This window comes from Gallinula chloropus (genome assembly GCF_964237585.1).
Source record: "Gallinula chloropus genome assembly, chromosome: Z".
In the NCBI taxonomy this organism is placed as follows: Eukaryota; Metazoa; Chordata; class Aves; order Gruiformes; family Rallidae; genus Gallinula; species Gallinula chloropus.
The window spans coordinates 66,109,289-66,124,550 of record NC_140089.1 but is presented as its reverse complement, the minus strand read 5'-3'; the positions used below and the strand labels follow the sequence as shown (position 1 = coordinate 66,124,550).

The 15,262-nt window shown below is 38.6% G+C and overlaps 1 protein-coding gene across 1 annotated transcript in view; it reads left to right on the top strand.

Moving 5' to 3' along the window:
• NLN (neurolysin) overlaps positions 1-15,262 on the top strand; it is a gene marked incomplete at its 5' end in the record, with an annotated part of 39,578 nt that overhangs the window by 5,265 nt on the left and 19,051 nt on the right. The window contains 2 exons of the mRNA XM_084278183.1: positions 9,444-9,700; positions 12,081-12,229. Coding sequence (XP_084134309.1) covers positions 9,444-9,700; positions 12,081-12,229 — 406 coding nt within the window. The remainder of the gene's footprint in view (positions 1-9,443; positions 9,701-12,080; positions 12,230-15,262) is intronic.

The window sequence follows — 15,262 nt, the reverse complement described above, 5'->3', positions numbered from 1 at the left end:
GGTCCTTTCCAACCTAAAACATTCTATGGTTCCATGAAATAAGTTGATACTTGTTGTGCACATGTATGAGTTTCTACTTAAGGTCTGTATTTTCTGTAGCTTCCAGAGAGTGCCTGTTTCAATTACCTTGCTGTTAATTTTATCAGTAAAACCAGCAACATGTTGCCAGATAGTAAGGTTACAGATGTAGCATGTGTCAATAAAAATTTTTAAATATTTGTGTAACTTGAAGCTTTTTTGTCTTTGACTCACTCACGTTGATCTGAAGAGCTAAAAGTATATTATATGACTGTAATAACATAGAATATACAAGAGCTAAAAGTGTATTATAGGACTAGAGTCAAAGTAGGGTGTACAGTGAATTGTTAGGCCTATTTTTCCTGAAAGATATAGTGACAAAGTAGATAGTTTAGTGTTAAAAGGCACTAGATTTTCTTCTGTTCCTTCAGATGCAGCTTAAGGAAAAAAAAATAATTTCTAATGGCAGTTACAGAGCCTTAAATTAGGACGTACTAATCATGCTGTCCTTGCTATACTGTGAGGTCTGTGTGTGCCAAACAGTCATGACGCAGAGCCAAGTACATTTCTAAGGAAAGTGGACCGTGAATTCAAGGCACGTACTCACTGTTCCATACACTGTCAAGAGCCAAACAGATGAAAGGACTGAGAAGTCAAGTGTTAATAAGGCCATTAAATGTGTTAGTCCAGCAAGAAAAAGGGATGACTTATATTGTGGGGCCTTTGGCTCCTCTGAAAAAGTGTTGCCCTGTGACTAGCTTTGACCTGTTTCACTGTACTTTGCTTGTTCAGTCTTAGATTTTTTTTTACCTTTGTTTTTGTTTTGTTTTGGCTTGGGTTATGCAGTCCTCTGCTTATTTTGTTTGATTTTTGGCCTTGCTTTACTATAAGATATACAGAATCCCAAGGTTGGAAAAGACCTTTAAGATCATTAAGTCCAACTGTTCCGATCCTATGCTAAACCATACCCTAAGTACCTGATCTATGCTTTTTTAAAACACATCCAGGGATGGTGACTCAACCACCTCCCTCGGCAGTCTTTTCCAGGCCCTGACAACTCTTTCAGTAAAGAATTTTTTCCTAACATCTACTCTGAACCTGTCCTGGCACAGCTTTGTGCCATTTCCCCTTGTCATCTGTCACCTGGCTGAAGAGACCATCGCCCACCTTTCTACAACCTCCATTCAGGTATTGTAGGCAGTGATAGAGCCTCCTCTTCTCCAGACTCAACATCCTCATCTGCCTCAGCCATTCCTCATATGATTTGCCCTCCAGCTCCTTCACCAGCCTGGTTGCCCTTCTCTGGACTCACTCAAGGACCTCAATGAGTCAAGAACTGGACACAGCACTCGAGGTGCGGCCTCACTGATGCCAAGTACAGGGGCACAGTCACCTCCCTAGCCCTACTGGCCACACTATTTTTGATACAAGCTTCTTGTCTGAAACTGGGAATGAAAAGTGAAACAATATGGAGATGTATTTTTAATTCAAGCAAGAATGAAGGATCTCTAAATATTGCAAAGTCTTGTATTAAATTTCTATCTTACCCATTCTGAGAATACAAACCAACTGAGATGTGTCTTACATTATATTAGAAGCTGCTGAATGCTAATTGTGGTTTGTTTCTTTTTAACTTCTTCATTTAAAGAAAAGAAAAAAGCAGTCCATTTCCATGTGAGCCTGGACTGTTGTGTAGCCTTGCTTTAACCACGTGGGTCCCTCTGCTACTGTTTGTATCTGTTTCTGAATAGAATCATAGAATGGTCTGGGTTGGAAGGGACCCCAAGGATCATAGAGCTCCAACCCCTCTGCCACAGGCAGGGCCACCAACCACCAGGCCTGTATCCACATGAGGTTGCCCAGGGCCCCATCCAGTCTGGCCTTGAACACTTCCAGGGACGGGGCATCCACCACTTCTCTGGGCAGCCCCTTCCAGCACCTCACCACTCTGTAAAAAAACTTTCCCGGAATATCTAGACCAAACCTTCCTTCCTTTAGCTTCAACCCACTCCCCCTTGTCCTGCAATTGTCTACCCTTTTAAAAAGTTGATTCCCCCCCTGCTTATATGTTCCCTTGAGGGACTGGAAGGCTGTAGTGAGGCCCCTCCGTACTTCGGTATTACTTTCAGGCAAATATTGACATGTGGCATATCATTCGAGTACTAAGTAATTTACCCTAAGGCAAACTATCGGGCTTTATATTGCCTTAAAATGTCATGGTTTTGTGGGGATTTTGGTTGGGGCTCTGTTTTTGTGTTTTTGAAGGAGGCCGCTAGGTGGAGCCCAAACACCGGGACCTTCTGATGTTGGCTGCAGGCACCTGATGAATTTGGTCTTTGTACACAACCAGAGGTGGCTGCAGCGCTGGTCCCGCAGCCCGTAGGGCTGGAAAGCGTTGTTTAACTGAGAGCCACTGTTTCGAAGGACAGGAAGAGCAAAAAGGCGCTGCTGTTGTTCTTAACTTTGTCAGCTTTTACAAAACTCCATCAACTGCTGACTGGAAAAAGCTGTCAATTGTGTTCCTTGTGACTGGCAAATCTGCTCTTACTTGTATCCGTAAGAATGTCCCCTGAAGTGTGTAATACATAAGGTGCATCAAGCAAAACTTTATTGTATTTATTTGCCATGAGAGTATTTAAAAAGCTGGATGATTGCTAAGTTATCTGAGTTTGAGACACATCTTTTTTTTTTAAATTTTGCTTCCATGTTAGCCTGAAACTGTTATTCCATACTTTTGTCAGCAGAGAATACACTTTTCCTTCCTATACGAAGCTGATACACTCTGATTTTTGTGTGGTTACATGGACCTGTCAGGTCTATTAGCAAGTACAGCAATCTCATCTGTATATATGTTTACCAGAAATACATTTATTAATCTTTTTTTTTTCCAGTAAAATTATACCTGTCATTGTAACTAATACTGTTTAGGTGAAGATTAGTTTGAAAACTGGATGTACCATTGAATATTCTTGGTGGAGTCATAGCTATCCATATGCAGTTAGAGTTAAGTGAGAGAGAAAGCCTAAATCCTGACCATATTATAAAGCAATTATGAGTAGTAGAAGCATAATGTGGACAAGCTTGCAGGTTTTTATATTTGTATTCTCTAAAGCTGGAGCTACCCTTTGCTGCTTCTGCTTCATAGATTGTGGCTTTCTTGTTTTATATTAATAACTCTAATGGAACATGCCAACAAAGGGTTGCTTGGCATGTTCTAGTCACGGAAAATGTTTCTAAACTAACCAGACTTAGATAAATGTTTAATATGTTTAAAATACTTACTGCACGAGTTAAAAATCAGTCTGTAAATTCAATTGCTTTGTTTGTCTTTGCAGCAGTTATGTTGGACGCTGTATTGCTGTAATAGAGTATTAGAAAGGTCCTTCTAAAATCAAATTTCTTTTTTCCAGAAGCAGCAAGTAATTAAATTGTAGATTTGTTGGTAAAATAAATTACCTGGCATTCTAGTGAAAATAGCAATGATCGCAGTCTGTAAATTAGAAGATTTGTTTTCTTTTTAAAAATTCTCTTTTGTAAGTAGCTACAGCTTTTGGTAGAAATTACTGTTCTCAAGGCTTTTGAGATTTGCAGATTAATACCATAATTTGTGAAAACAGCTGCCCCTATAGTACACTTTGTTGTAAGTGAAAGTCCAAACCAAACTTTCTGTGTCTCCTCCTGAACTTCTCATAGACAGATGCATATTATCTTTGTCTGCTCTGTATGTCATTCCAATGCCATTATTAGATGTTATAGGACTCACCCAAGAACAAGACCTACACAGATTGTCAGAAGGGGCCAACTGGATATTCATAGTAGAAAGGCAATGTAAATAAATAATCATGCTTTAATTTTGAAATATCTCACAGAAACATAGGGACAGGAAGGGACAGTGGGGGTGATCAAGTCTAGTCCTATGTTACTTCAGGTAACCAAGTAATATAATCTATTTTATATGCTGGTCAAGCTCCATGTTTTAAAGAGAGGTTTTTTCACTTTCTGGTGCTTGTTGGGCAGCTGTTTCAGGATCTCACTGACCTGAAGGTTACAAACATTTCTTAAAATTCTAGTTGACATGTATTCCTGAGTATTGCCTGTTTAACATGAATAGTTCCTTTTCCCTTTAGAGCACTTGTGTGGTATGCTTAATGACAGCAGTTGTACTGAGACTGTTTTTGCTACATTTCATACAAGTTTCTAGCATCAGTGCCAGCTTAGATGGCTGTTGACACTTTTGATCGTTCATTTTGGGCCAGCACAGCTGTTTTGAAGTTCCTTATCAAATAGCTGAAAAGAACACCCACCCCTGCGTTTTTTGGGTCCGCTTCATTGTTCACCTGTATGCTGCCCTGATTCTTTTCAAAGTATGACCCAAGCAACAGTTATGCTGCCATCATTGATGGAGTAGTGCTCAGGGACAGAAATGAGCAGCAGAGGAAGCAGCAGGAAAGAATAGATATCATAAGGCAATACTGCTGCTGGACACGAACCTTATCCTTAACCTGGGCTTGTTTAGATACAAAAAATTGAGTGTAACATCTGAAACAGTTTGAACTAGTCAGTTCAGGCATTAGTCAGCCTACCAGTGGCTACATGGGATAATTGCAGCATACATGTACATCGTGCACAGACCTACATTTGTTTATCCCTCCATCTGATTTTAAACTGAATAAACTGCTTGCTCAGTCCTAGCAATAGCTGGTTCTCCTCTAGTGTTGCTGCCATTTGGCAAAAACAAGCCTAAAATACTAATGGCATCTTGTTGGCTCAGTTGCTGTTCAAAGAAAGCTGTTTGCAGTTGCATCTGTTTCCTACCATTATTAATAGACTTTATTTTCCAGTTTATATCTGGGAAGTTAAAGGTTCCCAATGATACAATTTACTGTAACATTTTCTCTCTAATAACATGATAAGCATAGTTGCAGAGTACTTTTGAAATAGTCATGCTATTTTAATTATACTCTTCTTTCTTGTTTATAGTCTATTAAAAATTAATTGTGGCATTGTTTCTTTATTTCTTAAAAAATAAGGTAAAGTTAGTAAATTATCAATTTTATTGCAGTGTGCTATATGGAGCTTGGGGAATTTTAATTTATGTAGACAAGGAGTATAAAATACTAAGTCATGAAAGATATGGCTAAGATTTAACTTACATATTTTTACTAGCGTTGCTTTTTATTAATCTGGTGTCAGTTATATTGGGCCTAAGTACAATCTGATAGAGTGGTAGCAAAGTAATAGCACATGTAAACAAGTATTTGAAGAGTTGCATGTAGTGATTTGTTTTGTACAAAATGCTGCCTTACAAATTTTGAAGGCCCACCTTAATGTGGTAAATCAGAAAGATTTTGGGGCTTTCTGAGTGTACTGCTTTTGTTAATGTGCATAAATGACTATTTCTTTGTATCAGCAGGAGGTATCAGGATTTCAGAACCAGGTGGTTCTGTGTTTTGCTAAGAGACAGACATTATGCAGCTGTCAAATTTGTAGATGACAAACATACTAAGAAAATCAGGTAACATCTTTTTCTTTATTTAACAGCAGTACTTTGCAGCAGTTAGGGCCCCCACATTCAAGTTAATTAAATCAGTCCAACTTCATTTATTAGTTAAGATGTTGGACAGGCTGAAATTAATATAATCTATTCGTGCTATGACTATTTTTATATTTATTGCTGATAATATGTAGTTAGTGACATGTCTAGGTGAAGCTAATGAATTACAGAAAGCTGTAGCTTCTTTTTAAAAACAGTATCTGCCTTGTATCTTGCTTTTCAGCATAGTTGCTAGCGATTGTGGTGTTCAGGCTATTGTTTTCCTTTGAGTCCATTTTACTTCTATTTTGACCTTAATTTGACACCTTTCAGATACTTTCTGATGTTCTCGAGGAGTCTGGGGTGAGAGGGTAGAGTTCGGAGCCTTGAACTTACTTTTCAGGAGGTTCCCCTTCAGCTTTCCTGTGGTTTACCAGAGCTGCACTAACAATGTGTGAAAAAGTAAATATAGGACAGTCCACTGGGAAGCTGTTCATGACTTAATGAATTACTGTTCTTTAATGTATGTCCAGATTCAGGGTAGAATTCAGTGGTTTTGGGGATGGGAAACTAATGCATTTTAAGAATGCTAATACTGAAACTTTTGCTTTCATGAAAACAGCTTCATTTATCACAGAATCATAGGGGTTAGAAGGGACCTCAAGAGATCATCGGGTCCAATCCCCCTGCCAAAGCAGGTTCCTTAGGACAGATTGCACAGGGAGGCATCCAAACAGGTGTTGAATATCTCCAGAGATGGAGACTCCACAACCCCCCTGGGCAGCCTGTCCCAGGGCTCTGTCACCCTCACTGGGAAAAAGTTCTTCTGCATCTTGGTGCAGAACTTCCTGTGCTCCAACTTGCAGCCATTGCCCCTTGTCCTGTCTCCACAGATGATTGAAAAGGGACTGGCCACTTCCCACTCTGTCCCACACTTCAGATGTTTATAAACATTAGTATCATAACATTTATCATAAGCTTCTGAGGCTCAAATTTTCAGTAGTTCAGTAGAGAAGCTAAGGCATTAATGGCAGAACTGACTTGGTATTGGAGAGAGAAGTGGAAGGGGTACGCTTGTGGGTTTTATTCAGACAAATCGTCTGTGTGATAGGTGATTGTCCCTCTCTACTCTGCCCTCGTGAGGCCCCATCTGGAGTCCTGTGTCCAGATCTGGGGCCCCAAATACAGGAAAGATGTGGAACTGTTGGAGAGGGTTCAGAGGAGGCCACAAAGGTGATTAGATGGTTGGAGCACCTCCCCTATGAAGAGAGGCTGAGGAAGCTGGTCTTGTTCAGCCTGGAGAAGAGAAAGCTGCAGGGGGACCTCACTGCAGCCTTCCAGTACCTGAAGGGAGCATAGAAATAGGAGGGGAATCAACTTTTGAAAAGGGTAGACTATGGCACGACAAGGGGAATGGGTTGAAGCTGAAGGAGGGAAAGCTTACATTAGATATTCTGGGGAAGTTCTTTACAGAGAGAGGGTTGTGGTGCTGGAACAGGCTGCCCAGAGAGATGGTGGATGCCCCGTCCCTGGAGGTGTTCAAGGCCAGGTTGGATGGGTCCCTGGGCAACCTTGTATAGATCAGCCTGGAGGTTGGTGTCCCTGCCTGTGGCAGGGGTGTTGGAACTCTGTGATCTTTGAGTCAGACTATAAATCTATGATTTTATGATATGTTGAACATCTATGTTCCTGTGTGCAAGGAGAAGGGAAAAGTAAACATTGTGTCTACACTGGTATTGGATGATTTGAAGAAACCATGGACTCAAGGAGAGATAGTTCTCAGCTGTCATCATTTAACCCTAGCCAGCAGTTGGGCCCCATGCAGGCACTCACCTCAGTCCCCTATGGTGGGATGTGTGAGACAGTCGGAAGAGTAAAAGTGAGAAGACTCATGGTTTGAGATAAGACAGGTTACTTGGAAAAGCAAAAGCCACACACACAAGGGCATGCAGGCATTCAGCCCTCCCCAGTAAAGCAAGGCTCTGTCACATGTAATGTTGAGTTGGGAAGACAAAACGTCATCATTTCAAATGTGTCCTCTGCCCTTCCTTCTTCGTCCCACAAGTTTATATGCTGAGCATGATGCCATATGGTATGGAATATCACTTTGGACAGTCAGGGTCAGCTGTCCTGGCTGTGCCCTCTCTCAACTCACTGTGCACCCCAGCCTCCTTGCTGGTGGGGTGGGGTGAGAAGCAGAAAAAGCCTTGGTTCTGTGTAGGCACTGCTCAGCAGCAATGAAAACATCTGCATTATCAACACAGTTTTCAGCACAAACCTAAACCACAGCCCCACGCTAGCTGCTATGAGGCAAGTTAACTCTATCCCAGCCAAAACCAGCACATCAAGATAAAGAGTACCTAGAAATGTCTTTCATTTTCATTTCGTGTAAAAATAATTGTGGCTAGTCTATTTCTAGACAATTCCTCTTACAGACAAGTGAGACTTGCAATAAAAAAGTCTTACTGTCAAACAGAAGCCCTGTGTTTGGTGCTTTTCAGATTGTTGGCATTTCACTCTTCTGCTTTCTTTTTCCTCTAGGCTAAAATTGCCTATCCTTTTATGCATGCTCCCTGCAATATATGCCAAAACCTATGTGAGCACTTATGCACATACCAGACTGGTTTTGTAATAAAATTGATACAGGTACAGTGGCTAGGGTTAAGATTGAAAGTTATTTAATATAAAATAGTGTTATGTAAACATCCCTTTTAGTAGTAAGCTCTCTCTGTGAATTCTTTTATTTTAGTTAATTGGAAATTTTAAGTTGTCATTATTGCTATAACAGTGTAAGATTTATTTCTTTTAAACTATGGGACTGAAATAAGAAGGCAGATAGTAAATCTCTGCCAGCCAGAGATCCTCCTCTAATGTTCCTATGATCACTTTATGATAGTAAATACTGCACTAAGCTTTACTCCTTGAATGCAACTGTATTTTAATTACTATTAAATTATCTCCTTCAATGACTACTTCAGATATAACAGAGCTATTGTAGTTGCCAGGTAGACTGGAGACTTGTGACTCTGTGGGTTTCCACTAGCCCCACTTCAGTCAGTTGCCTGAGTCTGTATCCTCCTTTATACAACCAAGCTGAGTGTTCGTTTGTTGGGGTGGGTGGGTAGAAGCATCTATGTTTTTAAGCCAGTATCCTATTACTTATGTTTGGATTTGTTGCTCAAGCCACTTAAAAAAAAAATACTGTCAAAAAGATTAGTGGAAAGGTAGCCATTGATTGCACAGCATGCTAACATGCTAAGATCAGTTACATATGTAAACTTTTCTGGTAACTAAAGCTAAAATACAGTTGGTTTGTATAATCAGGATTAGTAGCACAGAAATGATAGTAAACTTACCTACCTCTTCTGGCAATAGAGTGAAACTGTATTTAAAATCCACAACAATTAGATTTTCAAGTGAGAAGTAACTAGAAGTTTTCCTTCCATGGCTGATTGCGGTAGACATCGTGTATAAATATGAAATTATTTGTTATAATGAATTTCTTTTATGCATCTTTACAGTTCTTGGTTTTCATAATCAACAAATTGCTGTGTGGATTTTATTCCTTATTTCAAAAATGCAGAGTTCTGTAGAGTTTCAGTAACGGCAATTCTGTTTTTTCTTAGAAAACTGAATAGTAACTTAATCTGTCTAGTTTTGTCGATACCAAAGCTTTTATCCCTGTCCACACTTAGTCATCCTCTAGATGGGGAGAAAGTAGAAAACAGACCTCTGATTTATTAAAAATTAGACTTAATTGATAAGGGTGACGTCTGTGTATGTTCCTGCTGTACAAGCTATGTTGTTGCTCCTAAAAATAATCTGTAATAGTACTGTAAACTACCTCTTGAACTAGAGTCTTGCTATGCAAAGATCATTTTTATACTTCCAGGTCCGTTGGGCCACGACTTGTGTTGAGAATGACATTAGGAGCAGAAATTACTAGCCAGCTCAAGGCTTCTTCATACATAGCATCAGGCCGAAACCTTTTGAGATGGGACCTGTCACCAGAGCAAATTAGAACAAGAACAGAAGAGCTGATCAGGAAGACAAAGCATGTATATGACAGTGTCGGGATGCTTGATATTGGAGATGTAACACATGAAAATACTGTGCGGGCCTTGGCAGACATAGAAGTGGAATACGCAGGTTAGTGTGCATTTTCTTTCCCTAGGGCGTTCCATTTGCACCTGAAGGAACATTGAGAAGAGATAGGTGTTGCTTTCAATTCTGATCTATGCTGTTCTTCTGTAGAATGTGTAAACGTGTCTCAAAGGTCCTTTGGGCATAATACTCTCTCAGTACCTCTCAGCAATAAGTACCATGCTCATCTATGGAGTTCTGCTGCTTTAATTCTAGAGATGAAAATAAGCATTAGCAAAATTGTGCTGTTGATCTCTTTGTCCAGAGAACTGCATTGGCCACCTGTTTTGTTTTTGCATGTGAAGCTCCTCAATTAATGTTTTCTTTTCCAGCTGTGTACAATCATTGTGGAACAGGGTGCAACAAAGTAGGCTGCTGGTAAGCATAATAGATTCACCCTGATAAGCTGCAATTTTTTTCAGGCACTTCAGAATCTGAGACAAGGAAGTCAAATAGAATAATGGAAAAGTTGATAAATGTAATGGTTGACAATGGCAACATTTTTGAATGCTTTTTTTTTTGAAAGCAAACTGCTTTACCTGCTTGCTTTTTATATTATTGCTTGCAATGCCTTGAAGAATCCAGGGAGGTCTTGGTCATGCAGTCACATCTAGATTGTTTTGAGTGATAAAGACATGCCAGTATGTGGATGGAGTTTAATAGTCAAACATGGGACATTCTGTTTTTTAAATAATTGTCGGTCAGAGGAGATGAGGAAAATAAAGATGTCTTGGGTGGCTTTGTTTTGAAAAGCCTATCACACAATGTTCACATGACTCAAAAAGTAGTCAGTGTAATAAAATGTCATGTTCTCTTAAACCCTTTCAAAAAAATCTGTACTTGCACCAGAATTGTGAAAAACAGCAACAAAAATATTTTCCTAGCAAAAGAGAGCGGCCTACAGCTCAATTGTTTGTACTGAATATTGCATGCTACTTAGCAATACAGTTTAGGCACATCCAGCAGATCGACTGGATTTGATGCTGGCAGAAAGACTGAGGAATCTTCATCCAAACAGCTTCCTGTTAGGTTCAGGTTACATTGTACCAAGTATAATTACTGTAAGCTTAATTGTACCAAGTATAATCATTATAAGCCTTTTCACCAAAATATAAACCTCCCTGCTTTAAATTAAATTAGAAGGAAAAAAAAAATCTGTTTGATTCAGAATACAGTGTCCATCAGCTTCTCAGCATAGCCACCAAGGACTGCGTCTTCCAAGACCATCTCTTTCCCTCTACATGCTATTCCAGTAATGGCTTGTATTTAAGCTTTAATGATAATCTTCAAAGCTGCATGTGAAATTAGCATGACTCAGTGGTGAAACAGCCTATGGCATATAAGAATGTATTACCAAAGCAAAACTTCCATTAGAACCTTGCATTTTTAAGTCTGTGTGTCCCTTTCACATGTACATGAAAGACCTACCACAGTAACTGGAACTTATTAGCTGAAAAGGCACAGCTGACAACAGGCCTTACATTTCACTTGGAAGCTGCCAAAACTTGCTTCATCATTTTGAAACATCTTGGCATGAGGACAGGAGAGGGGAAAGAAAAGGTTTCCTGGGGACTTCAAGAAGAACCATATGCCCATGTTTGCATTCCAGAGGTTTCTGAAGGGCTGAGGGTATCTCAGGGTTTGCTAAAACAACTTCAGGTTAGGATTTTAAAGCTTTGTAATTTTATGTAAAGTGTTACTCTAAAAGGTGTTTTTGAGGAGATGGATGGGGTTTGGATTATGTTAATTCAACAGGTTATAACAGTCTTAATTAACATCACTGTAAGATCCAATATTTCTTTAATAATAAGCAAGGATTTACTTAGTCTCAAAAGTGTATTCTAAAAAAGATGAGAACACATAGACAGCATCTTACGTTTCCCTTGTTGTTTCTCCCTAAACACGGAAGATAAGATGGGGATTTGACACTTCTCATAACAATGTAAAAATTAACTGTGGGATAGATGGGCCTATTTGAAAGATTGAGAGCTTTACACTGTCATTGCTAACATGGAAGCATCAATACCAGCTATGAAACAGCGTCAGTCTTCACTTGCAAATGGTTTGTCTTTCAAAGACCACGTGTCATGTTTATACACCTTTCAGTTGACTATGTAGAAGTAAAAAAGTGACGTAATTGGGCTTGGGTAATAGATAGTTTCTGTAAAATGTTTATTTGTTACAATGGTGTGCAGTTTGGTCCTTCCATCTATTAATTTGTGTGTTATCTGAAACCGCTGTATTTGCTTCAAGCCTGAAGTGTCCAGGTTGCTTTGGGCAACTGTTTCTTCTACCTTTCGTAAATATCAGAAGGGAGGGAAAGTATCTTATCTTTAAAGAATTTCTAGCCCTCTGTGTAAGTTTTCATTGCATTTTATTTCAACAGTGGAAAGAAGCATGTTGGATTTTCCTCAGCATGTCTCGCCTGACAAAGAGGTACGCTTAGCAAGTACAGAAGCTGACAAAAGACTTTCAAATTTTGATGTGGAGATGAGCATGAGAGAAGATGTGTTTCAGAAGATTGTTTATTTGCAGGTAAATCACAATTATGTCTGCATAACTTGTGGAAATGTAGATAAAATTCCAGCAGTGAAAAATGTTTCTCTAAAGAAGTTAGCGTCCACAGTGCTTTTCAAGATACTTATCCCTTTGTGCGATTCCCATGTGTCCATACCAGTGAAATCTTTCCAGTGGGACACAGGTATACAAAAAGCCTCTGGTTGCCCAAAAACTTAGGCCAGTGTAACTTGGCGCTGCTTTTCTTTGCCTGTTGTGTCTAGATGTGTGCATCCTTCTCTGCATTGCAGTAGCTTTGACTTTTGTCTATTCTTCCAATCAGCCGGTACAAGGAAACCCATTAGGGAAGACTAAAATTTATTGTTTTCTGCTGGCTGAGCACCCTGAAAGGGTCTGCCCAGAGCATCAACAAGGAGGGAGGAAGGAAAAAGGTGATACAGCAGTGTGTTTAGGTTGGTGTGCACCGTTTTTGAATTTGCTTCCATGATCGTGCTTTATTGAAGTTGTTGGGAATTTTAAAGTTGAGTTATAGGTTCTCATTAACTTCTGTAACTTAAAACTTTTATAACTTAAAACCTCCAAAATAACCTCTGTTGATCTGCTAATTATAGATCGCTACATTGTATTCTCCTCATGTATTGCTTAAGCCTCAAAGTAAAAGTCAGTCAAAAGATACTTACTGTTGAACTATTTTATATCCCTTTTGTTTTTCTCTCTAGCTTTCCTTCTAATTGAACACTTACAGGTATCTTGTATTCTTCATTTGTACTATTTATTTTGTAGCTCAAAAAAGAATATTTGGTTTTGTTCAAATGCATCTAGTGATGCATTTAGTAGTTTTCCAAAGGTGTAATTTAAAGATAATGCAAGGAAGCTATCTGATGTGAAAACTAATATATACACATTTGTCTGTGCTTCAGATTTGAGTCATCCCTTTCAACTCCACTGATTTTTTTTTTTTTTTTAACTTGCTTGTGGTGCTGATAACATACTGGAGCCCTGTTCCTTGGAGTCATAGTTTGTGCTTTTTGCAACGTTGACTGGGAACCAGGATAATATTTACAGCATCTTATTAAAGTGCTGTCCAGTACCATTGTCTTATCTTGATGTGTTTTCTAGGCACATTTTCAAGTGTTCTCTCCAGCTGGATATTGTTGGTTTTGTGTTTGTGGAGGTATTTAACAGCCCCACTCTGAGAACCTTCTGTTGTGTGTTGACAGATAGCCCCTTACGTTGACTTTTCTTGTTCTCCTCATGCCTTATGCTCATTCCCTTCCCTTACCCACTGCTCTGTTGCTGGTAATTAAATAGTTTGATATGTAGTTATTATTTGTTTTGATTTTTCTCCACCCTATAGTAAAGTATCCACATACATTTAATCTGCTGTACTTGTGTATTTATCTAGTTTTAGTTACTATCAGAAATTTCTCTAATTATTGAAAACTGATAGCTGTTACTTGCTAGTATTATTACTGGGGTTTTTCGTTAAATCTTTTTAATTTAGTGCTTTCCTGCTTAATTTTCCTTTGCAACGATACTTGGCTTTTGTAACAATTAGATCTGTTGCTCAAATCTCTCTCAAATTTAACTTTTAAAAGAGATCTTTCTTGGCTTAACTGCAGCAAGCAAGCATGTTTTAGTCTTTGTTTTCCAGAGATACAACCTCTGAGCATATATCAACTCCATAATAACTATGAAAGTAGTAGCAAGCTTTGCTCTAGAACAAATGTGAAATCGCCAATGGTGCCAAACTGATCAAGTTTTGTTATTTCAATATCACAAAGGGTTTTTTTAATTCTTGGTAAATTTCTAATGCTTTCTTTTGTTAGAAACTCTTAGTTAAAAAGTCAGGGTCCAGGAGCACATTAAAAAAAAAAAAGTCTTCCACAAGCAGAAATGCTTTGCTGAAAGTATTTTCTTAGTTTAAATAAGTCAGTATAAGAATTGGTTATATCGGTAATATCTAGTTTTTTATGGCCTCATTGAGGATTCAGTAATTGAGGTTTGATAATCTGAATACACAAGGGCTGGATTAAAACATGATAGGGAGAGTGAGTGCCCTCACACTCCCATGTTATTTCCAATACAGTCAGTCCACTAAAAGATTAGTAAATCTGCTTGATCTTAGTGGTATCTTGAAGAATTTTGCTCCCTTTAACAAGGACTAAATGAACTGTTCAGTATTCTTCCTTAATTGTGCTTTTAATGGTGGAAGGTGTGTAATATTTTTATATTTAAATATATAAAAACAAACAATTGAAATTTGTTTTTCTTTTCCCCACCTGTTAGAGGGGGAAAAAAATCCAGATAAATTTATGCTGGTGAATATGATCTAGATCTTACTCTTTAGAAAACAATTATTTTGGGGACTGAAACATAATAAAGGTGAATTTGGTAGTGAAACTGTCATTTTAAATTTTATTACTTTCAGCATCTGCACATGTTGGCTAGCAGAGGCACGCTCAAGAATGTTGCCAAACTTCTCCACCCACATGCCTTCAGGAAATTCACATATAAACAGCTGTTGCAGTTTTTATTCATTATATTCTAAGTAGCTTTTGTTTCTTACTCTGCTGAAAATTTCTTTCTTGAATAAAGTAGCATAGTTTTCTAAAACAAGTGTGAAATGGTACATACAATCACCAACTATGACCATCCTAAAATTTCTGGAAAGTTTCAGAATTTCATGTGTGTAGTATATTTGAAATTAGCACTTCTGTTGGGAAAATTGTACATCAAACATAGAACAACAGATCCCATCCTGACTGAACCAAAGGACAGAGCTGACCACAAGAGTACCCTTGGTTTCTGTGCCCATAAATGTTTGTATGCTTGTTTATACGTAAGGACCTGATAAGTGTCTTTGAATGTGTATCCTCTGTACTTTAAGCATGTTTGTGACGTAGATAAACGTCAATAAGTCTAAATCTAAGAGAAGAAGCTATTTAATATTGATTTTTTAAAAGTAGATAGAGATAATGAGGATGAGGATGTGAGGTTTCAGTTGGAGAAGGCAGAGGGCATGACTCCTCACTTACTTTCTTACCAAAA